This window comes from Drosophila montana, unplaced genomic scaffold (genome assembly GCF_035044405.1).
Source record: "Drosophila montana isolate Dmon_TW-CO22-7 unplaced genomic scaffold, ASM3504440v1 contig_402_1, whole genome shotgun sequence".
Classification (NCBI taxonomy): domain Eukaryota; kingdom Metazoa; phylum Arthropoda; class Insecta; order Diptera; family Drosophilidae; genus Drosophila; species Drosophila montana.
In genome coordinates, this window is record NW_026998739.1 from 3,859,101 (window position 1) to 3,877,297 (window position 18,197).

Consider the following 18,197-nt stretch of genomic DNA (forward strand, 5'->3'; position numbering starts at 1 on the left):
GTGAGGGGTATACAAAATGAGCAAACCACACTAAAGAACCCCTACACAAGCAGCTCTGCGCCATTTCCTTTAGCTTGGGGGCATGTGGCGGCAAAGGACAACAGAGACAACTAATTACCCCGAAACGGGTCGTTTGTTTAGTTATTGTGAAGTCATGAGAGCATTTCACACACATGGGTCAACAAGAAAAAAAAAAATAAAGTAACCATACGGCACACATGGATGGATGCTATGCATTTTAAACTACCAAATTAGCAAGCCGACCAAATATGATATACGAGAATGTGTGTATATGAAATATTTGTGTATGTGAGTGTGTGTGTGTGTGTGTGTTTTAGTTTGTGCGTATGTATGAATATAATTTAACGCGCTTTTACGACACTATATATATGCCTTGCTTTAACACCCGCTCCATTACAGTATTCAATTAAAAAAGCCAAAGCAATTTTAAAAAAGCGCACGCGCCATTTGTATTCTTGCGCTTTAAAACAGGGTATATGAACTGTTGACAAAGTTGGACATACAATACTGTATTTAGTTTGGGAAAATATGTAATTGACTAAAGTCAATAAATGATTGATTCCTAATGAACTTTTAAAAACGCAATAATTTTTTTTCAATTTTATCTAAAGTATTAAAATATAGCACTTATTTTTATACTCCTTTTAATTTTATGTTTTTTAGTTAATTTTTAAACCATACTATAGCTAACTTTCATTAAAAATCTTAAAAACCAAATATTTAAAAAAATACATCAGAAAATTTAAAAGGAAATATTTTTAAATTATTTAATATGCACGTCAGTATTTAATTATTAAAATGGAACACTTCGTTAAGTGTATGTCGGATTCGATGCTTTGATATTAGTTTTAGCTCTGTGCTTTGCCATTTATTTATTTACGCTAGATCCCGGAGGACCGTTGGCTTCACCTGAACCAACCCATAACCCTAGCTGGCGTTTCTTTTTTTTATTTAAGATAAAAACGTAGCACTCGCCAACAGCGACAACAGCAACAATAACAAACTGAACAGCAACAACTGCCACTAAACTGCTAAAAAATGCAAGCACAAATATTTGTTTCTTGCTTTGTTTGTTTGCTTGTTTGTAAAACTAATGAAATTTTTGCAATATTAGCCAACCGGCTGCTGACCCGCAAAAGACAGCAAGAAACCAAAAAGAAAACTTGACCCCGCAATGGCAACAAAAGCAAAAATTAAAAGAAAATACAACAAAAGGCGGCGAAAAATTAACGCCACCTTTGACAAAAAAAATGTATAAAAATATGTATAAAAATATGTATATGTATGTATACGTGGGCAGAAAAAGCAGAAGCCAAAAGACAAAGCCAGAGGCCGCAGTCGGAGCGCCAGTCAGAGATTATTATGTCAAGTCACGTTTATGAGCGTAATTTCGACAAGGCACCCGGCCACAGAGCAGCTGTAGCTGTCTGTATGTCTGTATGTACGTACATATGTACGTCTGTATTTATGTGTAGAACACCAAAATTCCCCCCAGGACCCACGTAGCTGTGTCCGGATGCTGCTTGTTAGGACGACATTGCAGCAGTTAAGTCACAGCCCGCGGCCAGTCAATAAACCGTTAAAAAACAACTTGAAAGACAGTAAGGATATCTATATTTGGGCAGGCTTTGCTAATCTACTGCAAAGTACAGGGCATTAACTTAATGCCTTTGCTATATATATATATATATATATATCCTACGAAATGTAGGAAATTTTACAATACTCTCTATATTATTGCCATATTTGAAAAGTAACTAGTAACTAATAAGAATAGCTAAAAGATTAAACATTCTTGTAGACATATGGCTTAAAGGTTCTTTTGAACAATAGTTTTAACTTCGACCGATTGTTCCTATATGAGCTATATAATTTAAGGCGCATAGTGAAGCTTGTGACTGCCAAGTTTGGTCAAGATATTTTAAAAGGTATCATACCAAATCTTAATTTTTCAGCGATCACAGTTGCAACAAGAGAAGGTGTCTCCTTCTGCGCGTTACAAATCGGGTATAATGAGGTATTCTACAATTCCATGTATAAAAGTTATATTAAGTTTAATTCTAATGCTCTTCCCCAAATATTTTAGTTATTGAATAATACAATTTTTTAATTTATGCTCGTATTTTAATATTTAATTATTAATTAAATTTCGCAATCTTATCAATTGTTTTGATTGTCGAATGGTGCCCACGTTGCCGGTGTAACTTTTCGCACTAGTACCTCATATTTAGTAATCTCTCTCAGAGGCAAGCTCTCGTAGCGGATGATGCAAGCCTTTTGCGCAAGATACAGGGTACCAATAAAGATGCCGCCATCAGTTCTGGCGCGGCACACGTAAACGCGTTCGTTCAAGGCGCTTGTGCCCACAGAAACGGCATTCTTTTCCCTGAAGCCATCATAACTGCGCACCCAGTGATAGCTGACGGTCTCATTGGCGACCAACAACTCGTAGGAGGCTGCCTGATTAGCTACTGCTTCGGTATTGTAAGTGGCGTATCCAGTCTCGGCCCTTACACGGGCTGGCAGAATCGAGCTTGAATAAACGACGCGCCCCACGTAGTTATCATAGCCGTATGAATCGATTCCGCCCAGAACAGCGTTTTCTGGGAAATTGGCGGTCTTGTCAGAAAGGACCCAGTTATCCGTATTGTCGTATACTCCACAATGAATTGAGCCCAACAGCTGCGCAAAAATCAGCGCACAAGCAATAAGTTTCGTAGGAGAATACATTGTTTTAACTGTCCGGTAACCGATCAAAGACTGTTGTGAAGATTGTAGCTGAGGTTGGGACTTATATATGATGTTGATTCGTGTGGCAGGGAATCACTTGCTGATAAGCATAAATGTTATAAATCTTTGGAAAACTGGGGGTTAACTTTTTGGCTAATTATTGATTAGATATGGCGAAATAACTGTTTGAAAACTTTTCATTACTGACTAATCGTTTGGCTTAAACGTCACACAATAATACACATTGATAACATTAATAGTAACTCTTGTATCATTTTTAGTGTTGTCAAGAGAAGATTAATTTAAGACCCAGGGAAAAGATAACAAACGGAACGATTTGTGCTGATTGACTGAATGATTGGTTATTAACTCACAGCGTCAACCATAGGAGCTAAGAAGCTGGGGTATGCTTTGGTGATAATTTGACCATGGCTATGCTTAACAGAGTAGAAAGGCTACAGATGCACGCTAGCAGTTTGAGAAAACGAGGTGCTTTGCTCACTCTTGCCATCAAGCGGTGAGCAGAGGAACTAAACATTGTAATTGAACTGCTTCAAATAAATTAATTTTCCATGTTTTCCTATAATCGAAGGTAAGCAACGTGCAATGTTTCTATGTCCTATGTTCTATATTCCATGTGCTATGTCCTATGCTCCATGTTACATGGCCTATGTTCTACGTTCTATATTCTCCATATTCTATATTCCATTTTCTACATTTTTTCATGTTCTATGTTCTATGTTTTACCATGTTCTATGTTCTACGTTTTCCCATGTTCTATGTTCTATGTTTTCCCATGTTCTATGATCTACGTTTTACCATGTTCTATGTTATTATTTTGATGTTTCATTTTATATTGCTTCAACTCATTCAGCTCGTCCTTGCACTGCTTTCACCTTGCACTGCTTGAATGTGCTTTAAGCTTGCAGCATACATATTCTTATAATAGCTTTTACAAAGCTTTGAGTTACTATTTTCGAACCCTTATTTAAATTATATAAGGACTTACAGCAAATACAAATTCTGCCCCAGAGAACAAAGTGAAAGAACAAAAGACATTTGCCAGCAAATGCTTTGCATATGTCAAGCCAAGTCCAGAGCTCTACAGTATGCACCAGACCATGAACGGCATGCAATAAACAGAAATAAAATGCATTGCATATATAAGAGCGTCGAATGGCATTTTTTATTGAATATCTTAACAAAGTCGCCTCAACGAATAGCGCGACCAGCAAAAACGAGGTACATCGAACAAACCAAAATAGCAAAGCTCAAGGAGACTTATTATTGAACAGCCTAGACAAAGCTGACAAATCGCTCCGAAGGAAACTGAAAGCAAAATGCAAAGAATTTAAAAAGATACGACTTGAAATTGGTTTCTTACAAATTACACAATCTTCTATATGTCTGACAGTCTTCTTAGACATATCCCATCTTGAAACAATCTCGGATATTACTTTAGAAATAATATCTTGAACGTAAAAGAATATCACCGTATCAGGCTTAAGACGGTGAGTTACTTAAAGTTTTTAAATTTACTTTTGTTAAAACGCACTTGGACAAATTAATAATATCATTAGTTTTTCTGGTCCCCTGACGAAAGCTTCAAACTTAGAAAGTCCTACAAAACTATTTTGGTATTTTTTCTCAGAAAAATGTCTGCTATGCTAACAATCCCAAAAAGTCCCACGTCTTAATCCTAGCTAATCTAACCTTACTAGATATTCAGACGAAGTCTAGAAATGTTGTGGTATTATTATCGCATGTTAGAAATCTTAGAAATTATCAACCAAAAATATTTAAAGCTTTTTCCAAGTGGAAAAATTTGATAATAAAGTCCACATACCAATCAAGTCCAGCCAGCTATATATTAGGCTTGTCTTATAGACCAGAATAACATGTTTGCTGTAGTAGACATTGAGCAAGATTGAACGGTTACTTCCGTGCGAGAAATCCATGGCACTGGCATTGTCCCTTTGCCTTCGACGTCGAGCACTTTTGTGCACATCAGTTAAGAGCGTCAGCGACCTGCAGTTGTGCAGGCAATCGCAAATAAGTCCCGATTCATTCTGGGCCACATATGAATGCTCGCCTGGATTTTCGAAATTCTTTAGCAGACTGCTGTGGGCCGCCAGGCAGGGCAGATCCTTCAACTTGCAGCCGACATGATTGGAGGGCGGAAAGAATAGATCTAATGTGCAGTTGCAATAGCGCAGCATATAAAGCTGCTGGCATTCGGCCAAACAGTTCTCCAACATATACTTGAAGCCCAGTAGGGTCTGGAAGTGATCGCTCTCCTGCTCGTAGTCCAGCAGGCACTGACGTTGCACGCTCGGCAGACCATACGTGGCCTCATCGTAGAAATGATAGACAGCCCTGATGCCAACGTTAGTGTCCGAATCCGGCACCAAGCTTATGGGCAATTCAAACCAGACACCTGGCTCCACAACGTCGAGCTATTCGATTGAAGGATCCACAGATACACACACTACCAGAAAGGCAACTACGTACTTATACGCACCACAAAACCCTTGGGCTCCCGATTGCCAGGCGCATGTAGTGCCTCATTTAGCAGCAAGCGAACAACAATACCCGTGCCACTGCCCGTTTCTGTACTGGAACGTTGCTCCATCTCGTTGAAGGCGAGGCAAAAGCCCTGCTGTTGACGTCGTTGTCGAAAGAGTTCACAGCAATTACGAGACTGCGTCTGCCAGCGGCATTCGCTGATCAGCTCGTCGCAGCGCCAGGCCATCTCGCCCACAATCTGAGTAAAATTTAGATGATTGAGCGTTTCCAAAGGCTGATCTTGCAGCGCCTCAAAGACATCCAAATTTGAAATGCTGAGTGCATCATAGGCGGTGAGCACCCGCTCCAGCAGAGGCTGTTGGGCCTCGCTGATGTTGTAGCGCTCGCCTATCTCGGGCAGACGGGACCAGTTCAAGCGGTTCTTGTTGCACACGATGATGACCGGAAATGCAATATTCCGAATGGGCCAATGCGAGTCCGCGACAACAGTTTGGAAATGCTTTTGCTGATGTCGCTCTGCCAGCAGATAGGTGATAAAGATGAGCACTATAAAGGCACATAGTAGCGCCAGCGTCCATAGTAAACTGTTCATATTATCGGAACAGATCAGTATTTCGGTTCAATAATAGAGCTATCTCATTTCGCTCACCGCATGCGACGTCGCATCGTGGGCCAACACAGCTGATAGAATCCATGGATATGCGAACCACTGGTGTAGCGGCTGAGCAAGTGCATCCAGGCGGTCACACAGCTCGACTTCTGGCACTGCTGCCATGCTCCGGTCAGCTGTCGATGCCGTTTCACTTTTCTCAGTTGCCGGATATGCATTTTGTGTTCGCCAAGTGAATAGGTCACGCCTTTTATAGCGTGCCTCTCGGATTCGGAACAGTATGCCCTCCTGAGTAAGGGTATAACACCAAGGCTATAATGTTTGGATTGTCAGCCTTGACGTGTACTCAACTTTATCAAACTTGCAACAAGGAACGTTTTTGGAATCCCATGATTTTTGATTAAAATACATGGTCAGAGAAAAAAGCTATGATTTGTATCCACAAATCATAACATTTACTTCTTTTACGCTGTAAAACTAATATTTGTTAGTTTTGCTAAGCTTATGGAGAAAATTCGTTTAATGCTTTTCTAAAAGAGCATGCATAAATTCGACTTGTTGAGATTAATACATTTCCCTCTTATCGCTGTTTGCAAATCATTTGGCATTGATTGTATTCAATTGGCTTGACAAACAGTTTGTCCAATTAGCTTGACATATATATGGACGGATATAGGGTACAACTCAAGTCCCCTGGGCGGGTGGCAAACGCTTTGTCATCGATTGTGTCTGACGACTTGACCTATGCGGCAAGTTGTCGACAACGAGTTTAATAGGCGTTAAACACGTTAGGGCCCCGGCTATTGCTAAGTATCTAATTAGCCAAAACATTCTGGCACGCAGTTGCGCTATAAAAGCACCAAAATGGGCTTGCAACTGATTCAGTTGCTCGGCAGCCATGACGCTTGCATATTATCCACCGGCGCGTTCACTGCACTTGCATCAGTCGCGGACATTACCGCGCCGCTATGCATCGCTCCGTCAACTGGGTCAGGCTGCCTGGCAGCTGGCCATGCGCTTTGGCAAGCGGACAACGATCCATGGTCTGGATAAGCTGCTTGCCGCACGTTCCAGTAGCTGGGAGCGCTTCATCTGGCTGTGCACGTTTGTCTGTGCCTTTTTGGGCGCTGTCTATGTGTGCCTTATACTGTCGCAGCGCTACAACGATGGCAAATTTCAGACTGTGGTCGATAGCACGCGCTTTCCGGTTTACCGCATTGCATTTCCGGTCATCACCATATGCAATCACAATCGCCTCAACTGGCAGCGTTTACCCCTGGCTAAAGCCCGGTTCATGGCCAATGTGAGCGATGCCGCGCAGCTAAAGTTGTTTGAGCGTATTATCAGCAGCTACGATAGCATGTCCTTTGCCCACTTTAAGAGCTTTGACCAGCTGCGTAACGAGCCAACACAGCAGCTGAGCCATATCAACTTCAGTCTGGTCGTCGACTTTATGACCTGGACCTGTGATGAAATGTTGACCGATTGCAAGTGGCGACAATTCCCTCACAATTGCTGTGAGATCTTCTCGAAACGACGCAGCAAGAACGGCTTGTGCTGGGCCTTCAATTCTCTGGAAACCGTCGAAGGCAAACGCATGCAGCTGCTGGATCCATTATGGCCCTGGCGCACCGGCTCTGCTGGTCCTATGAGTGGCCTATTTGTGCGTGTGCTCATGCAACCGGACAAACACTGGCCGGAACGACGCAACGAAAAGGGCATTCATGTCATGGTCACAGAACCGTATGTCTGGCACAAGGATCCATTCCACGTACCCGCCGATACGCAAACTACCCTCGAGATCGAACCCACAATTTATTTCTACGATAACGATACACGTTCCGTGAGCTCCGATCAACGTGAATGTGTCTTTGATGTTAGTTTTCCATGTTTTGCTATTGCAGTACGCAACTCAGGGTAGCTGCTAGTCGATCACTCTCGGCCAGAAACTCATAATCGATTGCAGCTAAATTATTTCTGTGCATGTAGCTTAATTTTTGGCACCTTTTCGTATTATTTCCCATAAGTTTTAATCTATTATTTCTACTTGACATTTATTAACATTTAGTTAAATCTAGTTGAAGATTGACTTTCAATATTCTCATTCAAAAGTTACTTGAAATTGAAAATATTTAAAGCTTAAGCGTTTCATTTACACTGTCCGATCTGGCTGCAGGACGAGCGCAATAGCCGCGACTTCAAGTCATTGCTGGGCTACATTTACATGATTGAGAATTGCCAATCGGAGTGCCATCAGGAGTACTTGGTGCGCTACTGTAATTGCACAATGGATCTGCTTTTTCCGCCGGGTAAGCACGTACAGTTTAACCGCAAAGCCGACTTGAAATTTTGCTCCATTTGCAGGCCAGTATCGCTCGTGCCGCGCTCCGGACTTGGAATGCCTGGCGAAAAACAATGGTGCGTAGCAAACATGACAGACTATTCCTGTGGCGAGGGCCACTTCTAAACGCTTGCGCCACACACTCACACTCACACTAACACACACACACTTACACACACACAGATAGACTGCTCTATTCGTATCAGCCGGGAGAGGAACGTTTTGTGCGCAACAATTATGAGGGCATGGTCTGCAAATGCTTTCGCAACTGTTACTCGCTCAACTACATCAACGATGTGCGTCCATCTTTTCTGCCGCCGGAAGTGCTTGGCAATTCATCATATGTGGATCTGGATGCGCATTTCCGCTTTGAGACCATGATGGTCTATCGCACCAGTTTGGTATTTGGCTGGGTCGACTTAATGGGTTAGTAAATGACAAAGGAAACAATGAAAGCACTCTCGAAAGTCACTCGTTCAATGATCCACTTTATATTACTCTTGCAATTTCAATCGTTGGCTGGCTTTTAAATTTGAACGTGCTTCCAAGTTTTTTTCTGTTTTTAATATTATCATTTTACTTAAAGTTAATCCTTTCTTTACTTTAAGTATTAAAGAAAGGTTAATAATATTCAAATATTTATAATCAACTATTGTTGCGATTAAGTTTTTAATCTTATTTAATTTGCCGTTAACTTTCTAACATTGACCTTCTCTCATGTTTATTCCATTATCTTATAGTCAGTTTCGGTGGAATTGCTGGCCTTTTTTTGGGCTGTTCCCTCATTAGCGGCATGGAGCTGGCCTATTTTCTGTGCATCGAAGTGCCCGCGTTTGGCATGAGGGAACTGCGTCAGCGTTTGCGCGCCAAGCGTGGCATTGACACGGTGGCTGCCATGCCCACGCCCACATTGAATCTGCGTCAGAATGTGCCCAGTCAGCTGGAGCAATACATAATGCAGCTAAAGGTGGAGCAGGCGCCGCAGAAGGCAACAGCTCAATTTCAGAAGTGGCAACGCCAAACGTTTGCCCATAAACATGTTATTAGCAAATGAATAATGTGCACAAATAAAATATATATTTGCGCTTAACTGGTGCGAGTTCGACTACCCCGGTCTGCCCAAGTGGCTGCCAGCAGCCGCAGCTGGCAAGCCAACTAAACAAATTGTGCTCATTTTTCAGGCTCGCAGTGTGCCTGCACAGACACGACAGCCCCAGGACGACCTGGCCGACTGTCTTGCCGTTGCCCGGGGGGATAGGGGGGTTAAGGTTGAGGTTGGTGTCGGTGTCGGGGGTTCCTGGTAGCCGCACGTTGACAGCTTCATTGCCAGACATTGTTAATCAAAATTGAGGTTAAGTCGTGCTCCCAAGCGGTGCGCCTGGCCAACTTTTGCAGTTTATTGAGACATTTACTTGACTTTCTGAGAGCCGAACCGGGGCCCCAGGACCCCTTTGCAATTAAGCATAGTTTGTTTGTTTGCGGCTGTTGTTGTTGTTGATGTCTGCGGCAGTTGCGGTAGGTCAGGCAGTCATGAGGGCTAGTCCATGGGGTACTTGCGACAACGCTTGGCTTTAAGTTCACATTATTTAGTTTGCTAAATGTCAACGGGGGCGTATGCGTTATTTTATTATTTACTGCGAATGCAACCACGCGCACTTTAAATATATACACCACATGAATTGTGAATTGTGCGCCCAAAAAGGCACAGCAGGCAATCATTTTTCATTTGAATGTCGCGACGGCATTATTATATGCTACGCAGGAGGTTTTTACGGGAGTTTGGGAAGTAAGTGAACTGTTTGACGCATATTTACGATACTTCGAGCTACAGAATAACGTGAATATTCAAATGTTTATTAAGGATTGCATGTTGCACAGATACGCTGTAAAGACAGATGGTATTGGGCAAGGCAAGAATGCAAGAAAATATAGTTTGATTTAGTTATAAACTAAATTAGCACAAGTTTTCAAATATTTAAATTATAATATGATCTTTAAACACGCAGCTTTGAATTATATTGAATAAATTGTAAATTAATTATATGCAGATAATAATAATAAATAGTGCATATCTTTATTCTGAATTCAATTAAAATAATTTTAAATGCTTGATCTTGTCTGTAATACACTTAATTTAGAAGAAATTTGTAATAAATTTATCCTCATAAATAAGTTTGGACTATTATATTTTGTGTTTCATTTTTTACAATTGTTGAAATGCTCAAACTTTATAGGGTACTCGTAAATATTGCACATACGCCCCGTAATGTGTGCTGCCTCCATACCCAATAACAAGTCACATAATTTTCGCTGTGCGATCAAGCAAAAAAAAAAGAAAAACGTATAAAAAAATGTAACCACATCAGAGCTATTGAAATTCAATGTCTGTGTGTATGTGAAAATAACTGTAATTGATTACCAAATTAGTTGCGCACGAGCAGTCAAAAATCAAACAAGAAAAATATGGCCAACAACTCTTGAATATGTACTATAAAATATTATCACATTTGATTTATGTCATCGAAGCAAAATTTACCCAATGACAACAAAAGAAAATACAGGTAAGCCAAGAGTCTCCCCGTCTCCCACTTGGCGAGGTAAGTCGAAGTTGTTAAAATATTTGCGCTGTCAGTCGTTATTTGGCATAGTTACGCTTAACTTGTCAAATTGTGTTGGCTGCAATTGAGGGGAATGCAACGCGGTGCCACCAGGACAAGAAGATAAAGAAGAAGAATTTCGCCTGAGGCCGCCTAATAAATGTCAAAAGTGAATTCAAGTTGGCTTCACGCCAACGGCGGCTGTCAAAGTGGCAACCGTTTAACATATTCATGACATAATCTGACAGGAAGGCAACACATGTGCCACAAAGTCTGACGCAGATGTTGACTGCAGCAGAACTTCTGACAGTTTACCCATGACGGATGGGTCTTAATTTGATAAAAATGTGCCCTAATGTTTAGTAATTAAAGTAATTAAAATATGAAGCATGTTACATGCGAATATGACACACAGACAAGTCCAGGGGGCCAGTCAAGAGTTTGGTAAGCTGGTAATTTATGCCAAGTACAGTTTCCCCAAAACACATTTACGCCTAATTGATTTACAGCAAGCAGCCGGCGTCGGGCGCACAGCTGCCATTACGCACATGCACATATGAATATGGTAATGGGCAGACTCTGGACTTGGGCCGCCCATAATTGCAAGCACTTGTTAGTTAATTAAAAATGCAAATAAGCCCCGATTGTCCATTGAAAGTTTTGCAGTCACTGACTCTCATATGTGTGCCCCATCTGAACGTTAATCGAGCGCGACAGATTTCGCAATTTAAACTTTTCCCATTGCTAGACAACATGAAAATTTGGATGCGAGCCCAGAAAATAGGCAAACAGCTTGCTGCAACAGAAAGCAGGCGCATGTTATGAGGACTATGGTGGGAATAAATTCTGGGGAATCCAATAAATCTTTTAAATACATAAAAAAATAGAGCTTTATTTAGCTTTTTTTTCTTTAAAGCTTTTGGGCTTGCTTGATGTCAATTAATCAAACAATTAAATGTTATTTTAAAAACTCTCTCCAAGTCAATTGCTATTTTTTTAAAGAGAAAAAACTTAAGCTTGATTTTCGCTTTGGAAATGTATGCATCTTCCGTCCAATGCTTTGACAGGTCCCAACAATCAAACGAAGTTTAAAGGCAGCGCACTAAACCAAAAAGCGACGCTGTTAAATGACCAACTAATGGTCATTTGTTCGTTCAGCAGCCATTTTGAAAAATCGGAAAAAAAGTCGACCAAAAGTTGTCAGCCAACGCGTTGACGCGCTCCAGAGGTCAATGTTAATGGTGTCTTTTTTGGAGCAGACAGATGGGAGTTAATTACCTTGGAAAAGGGAATTAAAGCAGCCAGGCAGACAGGTAAAAAATGAAGTAAAAGTCTGACAAACTGACAAAAGGTAACAGCTTAAATTCTGGCTGACTCATGGCCGGGCAACTTATTATGCCCAAATCTTGTCGCATCTTTTAGCCGAGTCATCTGATGGAAACTTTTAATTAAAAATGTCCCCAAATATGTATGATATATTAACAATATAAGCGTATTTTCCCAAAGGTATTGAATAGCCAAAATCAATAGCTTTTGTCCAAGTCGAGTAAGACGCATTGCCTCAACTGCGGTCTAACAAGCCAAAGACGGGGCAACGTGCATTTGACCTTAGCAATGATAGCGTATATAAGCCTCACTCGGTACCTGGGCAACGTGGCCCAATTATTTTGTTTCACTGGAGCTGAAAATAGGCTACACGCACAGCCGCAGCATTTTATAAGCCACACGACACCAGACGATGTGGGTATCTATGGAAATTGAGACAAGTTGTGTGTCTTGTCACGAGTGTCATGAATAATTATGCTACAAGAAAGACATAATACGTGCTGTGCAAAAATAGATGCCGAACTCAAAATACCCAATCTTAATAACCTGTATTACTGTGCCTAGAGGCACACCAAGGCTTCTGTCGCAGCTGGTTTACCTTCTGAGTACGCCTTACTAACAAGCACACATGATTTATGATATGTAAGTTTGGATGAAAACAACTTTACTTATGCTTATGTACATCTATCCATCCATCAAAATGTCTCCAGCTGCTCGAGAATCAGCAACATCAAAAGCAACCACCGGCCGCAAAGTAGTCCAGGAAATATGTGCTCCTTGCTGTTTCTATTAAAATATTATTAAAAGCATAAAGAAGGGCGCTGTCGCGTTGACAATTCGATTGTTACAATATTATTGCACACTTTGTGGCATATTTGGCTTATGAGCAGGCACTTTCGCTGCCTTATCGGCTTTGGGGCAAAAGATTTACTTGATGAAGCTGCACTTTGATGTCGCGCAAAAGAAAATTGCAGCCAAATCTAAGGCAGACGGCATTTGCCTTTGAAATATCGCAAGCAATGCTGCCATCAAATGAAATATCAAGGACATCTGTTACAGAGACGAAAGAGATGCGGGCGAATCAGCTTCGCATGTGTGTGTGTGTGTGGGTGGGAGTGTACTCCCAGTGGACGCAAGATTAACTCTTATTTCATGCAGACACACTCAGGCAAGAAAGTGGAAGAGCATGAAAAGAGGATGAAAGAAAGCAGCAGCAGCAGCAGCTAGGAAATTGCACAATAAGCCAAAGAGCGGAAAGTTGGCGTTGTAATGCCCGGCATTCAACAATAAAATGCAAATGTCACTTTGAATGTTTCTTATGGCAAATAAAAAACAGGGTCACTCTCCTGGTTGTATCTGGTGGAAAGCTATGATAAATTTCTATAGGAGAGAGTTAATGCGAAATAGTTTTAATATTTTAATGCAAATTCAATACGAGTGAGCATAGCAAGGATTTTAGCTCAAGATATGAATATATCTTATTAATTTTTTTCAGACCAAAACTTTTTTTTTGTTAAATAAAACAGATGAGCATACAATAACTTAGTGTTCCAATGTTGATAAGATTTTGCATAAGTGGAAGGAGCATAGAAAAACTAATAAATGTTTGGTGAAAATATCTGCATAAAATATTTTTCATACATGAACTCAATTCTTATATATGTCTATAAATTCTAGGTTAGTCAAGATATCGTAAAACGTCACTGTCTAAAAATGTCCAAATGCTCATTCTGAAAGCAAATAGACTTATATATATAATTATAATTAATTAATTAATTTTTAAATATGTTTTCCAAATAGCTAACAACATTCACAATTTCAAGTTGTATCACCCTGTATTTTGCAAATGTCACGCATAAAGAAAACTATGCTCCAGCAATTTCCTGCAACAATTTTTCTCAACTTTTTAGCCGGACAGCGATTAAAGGCTTAGAGCACTTCAATGCCATGGCAAGATGATAAAATTCAAATACGATTTCCCTTGCATAAATCACACACCTACGTCAGCAAAAGTGTTTTCTATTTTTCCTTTTTTTATATTTCTAAATGTCCGTTGCCCTTGACATTTCTGCTAAATGATGATGATGTAAGCAACCTAGTCGAAGACAGTCGCTAACATTCTGTGAGCGTGCCTGGCAGCCAGACAAAGTTTGATCCATTCAGAAGTGGATGTAGTCGAATGCAACAGCTATTAATTTTGCATTGCTGCATTCGTGCGGATTTTGTGGCATTTGTGACAGGCATGCAATGAAGTTATGCGCCGTCTACCTGGTCCCCTCTTTAAGTCTACTGTTGCCACCTTTCACTTTGCTCTCAAATGTCAGCTATATGTGCGCTTTGTCTAGACAATGTCTGGATGGCATTATCAACACATTTATATGAAATTTAATCTAATAAAACTGTCAAATATGCACGCACAGTCTTCGACGTCCGCCTTTTCACTCCTAGTTTGCCTTAAAGCACAATGTGGTCGCTTGTTTTGACCTTAAACTTGAGCGCGCAGAAAAGTATGCTAAGCTTTTGAATAATTCATAAATATATATATTCTGCCACCAAAAAAAAATGTCAACGTTACCGCAAACGGCCCCACCGACGTTAATATATAATAAAATTTATGATTTTTATAGCTGGCGCACTGAGATTTCGCCTACTTCAGCTCACCTCGAAGCCCCCTCCCCATTAGCCCGACAGCCACGCCTGTCAACTTAACGCGTGCGTTGACAGTTTCTTCTTGGCTTCCGCCCATTTTTCAGCCATTTTTTGTTTGCTTTTGGCACCTTAAAAGCAAAAACCGTAACCAAAACCAAAACCAACGTTGCACGCTTTCAACTTTCAATGTGCTTTGCATTTCTAAATAGTTGACGCCAGTCCAGGTAACACACCGAAAAAAAAACAACTCGTTATCGCCAGAACAAGACTAACCAATACCCTGTAATAGTTGCTCAGAATATTAGTTAATTAAAAGTGAAATATTTTAAAAATATACTACTTTTTATCTGTGAGCCGATGAGGTAGAGAAACTAGATGTACCTCATGTTTCTTGGCTAGGTTAAAATATTTGTTTGATCTTCGAAGAAGACAAGCTGATATTTAACTACGATTTAAAAACTTTCCTTTTAAAAATTTGAACAGTCCATGTGGGTAAGGACAACGCCAATATACTCTTTCTTCTCATAAGAACAGAATATTAAAAAAAAAAAAGCGCGGCTTGCTGTGTTGGTTTATTGGTCTAGTCAAGGGGGGAATACACACCGGGCAGGCACGTGGAGCACGACTGTCGCCGGAAAGTTAATTTCGCGTTGTATTTATTATTTATGTGCATTACTTGGGCGCTCTTAAAAGATTTTCACTTAGACCAACCGCCTGAGGCAGCTTTTAGAGCGCCAAATGATTTATGGCTGGCTGTGAATAGATTTTAATACAAAGATTAGCTCCAGACTGTTTCGTCAGTTGGTCTAAAACAGTATATCTAATCAAAATAATTGCATAAAAAAGTCATGCTCGAATTGGGTAAGCTTTAAATAAGGACCCCAAAATCTTTGTAGGTAGCTTACTTTACTAAATTTCCGTACAAGTGATCTGTATAAAGAAACTTACGTTAGTCAGACAAAAACTTCTATTCTCCTTATTTTAATTATATTATATGCTTCATGGAATAAGATCCTATGTTCTCCATGCATAAGACTCTATATCGGTTCATTGTATGTATGTAAAGCATATAAATTAGGCAACTTTCGTTGTCACACGAAATATCTGTGCTGGCTGTAAGACACAATTAAAAACAAATTTAATTAACGCTTGCTTCAGGCACACTCCCAACGAATTTCAATTTGCCAATGTGCGGCTTAAAATTTGGATTAACGTCTTTGCCTAATTGGATTTGCACCTTAAATGGGTTAATGATGGCTGCCAGGCGGCATTTGAAATACTGAAGCCTTCCTTGTTCGATTGTCTGCTGCTCAAAATCGTATTAATTAACACTCATTTGGCTGCTGAGCGAAGCGCTTTCCAATCAAAGACACTGCATTGGCATTGGCGGTCTTACCAAAGTCTACGTAGCTCATACGCCCCAGCGGCCGTTTGTGAGCTTAATGATTTGGCAAATTTGTACGTCTGTCCCTTTGGATTGTGGCCTGTAGTTGGAGTACAAGTATGCTGAAATTTGCTTTTAATTAGTGCTCAAGTCGAGAGGGAGTGAAACGGCGGCAAGAGCAGCAGCATTTGGCACAGCATGTGCTGCCATCTGTCCCGCTGGCTTGCGAGAACAATGCGTCAAAGTGTTGTATGCAAATAAGCAGCAAGTCGGCAGCTGTGTGGCGTACTCCGACTCCTGGAAACATCGTTGTCGACTGTTGCCACTGTCTTAAGCTGCAGACCCCACAACACCCACAGCGAATGTTGCAAATGGCGCGCGCTCGGCGGACATGTTTGATTGCGAGTGCATGTTGTGCATGCATCATGGCAAGTGACCGGCCAAAGAGGCAGCTGGAGTTGGACGCAGCCGTAGTCGTAGCGCTGACGAAGCCTGTCAGGGCATGTGCTGCATATTAAATGTGCATATTCACAAAGGACGCGAGGAAGGCAGCAGGAGTTGCAACTCAAGTGCGGCTCAAACTGCGGTCAGAATGCACAAATGTTGAGGATTTGTTTGATGTTTACCAAGGCCTCGAACATAAAGCGAAATATAATGGACACGCACATGGAATCCCCAAGAATAACACATAAATAAATTCACATAAGATCTACTTGTGGTTCGGCATTGAGAATCCACAGGAAACAGGAAGATGGATTACACGTATCTGCATATGAACATCTTCCGTACTTGCCTAGCAATTATAGATGAATCAATGTCTAGTTTAACATACGATCCGTATGCGATCTACACAATTAAAATGAATATACCGAATAATTTTTGTATATGCATTATATGGTAATGCATATACAAACATTTCACATATAGTTACTTATTAAAATTCTGATTGACCATTCATTCACAATAATCTCTTTAGTATTTCTTTTCGGTATACATTCGCAACATATTCCTGGAAACTCATTATGTGCCTGCCTTAACCCCACAGACCAATTTCATTTAATGCCGTCCATTTACAATGACATTCAAAGGCAAGTTAAAATGTTTAAAAACTGTAATTAAACTGCAATTTTGCACTGACGACTCCGTTGACATTTACTAAAATGAACTCCCCAAATGCAGAAGTGAGCTTGCGCTGGTGTCTACGACGACCTTAACCGAGACAAAGTCACAAGTACTGAGCGTGAACTCACCGAGGGTAAACTTCACTAAAGTTAGTGAGTTTTAAAAGAGAATTACTAAACAACTGATTGCGGATAGAAACTTGAATTTTAAAACTTAATTCAAAACAATCGTAATCGTAAACATTGAAGATTACAAAGTGTTTTGCAGCATAAGTTTTAAAGTCACGAACTTGTTTTGATATTCTTAAATTATATTCATATTTTGTTTAGTTTTTATACTAAGCACAACAGCTAAGAGAATGTAAGAAACGTTTGTTGTAAAAACAATAAAGGAACTAAAGAATATTATTCGCATACTTTCTTAACAAGGAATTCGATATGCTTTTTATATAATAGAGCATAAGAGACGGAGTGCGGCCGGAGTCGGCAAACGCGTGCGCTTGTATTTTCATTAAAATCAAAAGTATAATTAAATTCTTGGAGCTCAGCAAAGCTGACCAAGCGAACAACGTCCGCCCCGGGTCATGCCCCCGACGAGCCGGACGCCAACGCCGCACACATGCTGGGAATTTGTTTGTTATGACAGCACAAAAAACTCTGTAAATGGAATACGTTTTTCTCTGCACAGCGCACATGTCAGGGGACTTGGACGGAGGACAAGGGACACCACCGAGTTGGGCCGGGGAAGCTCAGTAGCTCTGACCATTAGACAAGTGCATGCCACATGTTAGTTGTTGTTTTTTTTTTATAGTTATTTTATTTTTAAATTACTGCCAAAAGTCATTTGCTTTAGTGCTTGTTTTAGTTGTTGCTGTTGCTTTTAATGAAGTGC

The 18,197-nt window shown here is 40.5% G+C and overlaps 3 protein-coding genes across 3 annotated transcripts; 1 reads left to right on the plus strand and 2 right to left on the minus strand.

Moving 5' to 3' along the window:
* Window positions 1-2,130: 2,130 nt before the first annotated feature.
* LOC135439138 (uncharacterized) lies at window positions 2,131-2,774 on the minus strand. Its single transcript, XM_064697771.1, has one exon. The coding sequence runs from the start codon at window positions 2,749-2,751 to the stop codon at window positions 2,182-2,184; it is 570 nt and encodes a 189-aa protein (XP_064553841.1). The 5' UTR covers window positions 2,752-2,774; the 3' UTR covers window positions 2,131-2,181.
* A 1,135-nt stretch (window positions 2,775-3,909) lies between these two features.
* ppk14 (pickpocket 14) lies at window positions 3,910-6,105 on the minus strand. Its single transcript, XM_064697500.1, has 4 exons — window positions 5,927-6,105; window positions 5,273-5,861; window positions 4,598-5,207; window positions 3,910-4,080 (listed from the first exon to the last, which is right to left on the minus strand). Exons 1-4 carry the CDS (start codon window positions 6,103-6,105, stop codon window positions 3,950-3,952), a joined length of 1,509 nt encoding a protein of 502 aa, XP_064553570.1. The 3' UTR covers window positions 3,910-3,949.
* Window positions 6,106-6,785: 680 nt separating this feature from the next.
* Window positions 6,786-9,307, plus strand: ppk7 (pickpocket 7). The gene is made up of 5 exons (XM_064697501.1): window positions 6,786-7,763; window positions 8,064-8,196; window positions 8,252-8,305; window positions 8,412-8,654; window positions 8,969-9,307. Exons 1-5 carry the CDS (start codon window positions 6,786-6,788, stop codon window positions 9,280-9,282), a joined length of 1,722 nt encoding a protein of 573 aa, XP_064553571.1. The 3' UTR covers window positions 9,283-9,307.
* The last annotated feature ends 8,890 nt before the right edge of the window (window positions 9,308-18,197 follow it).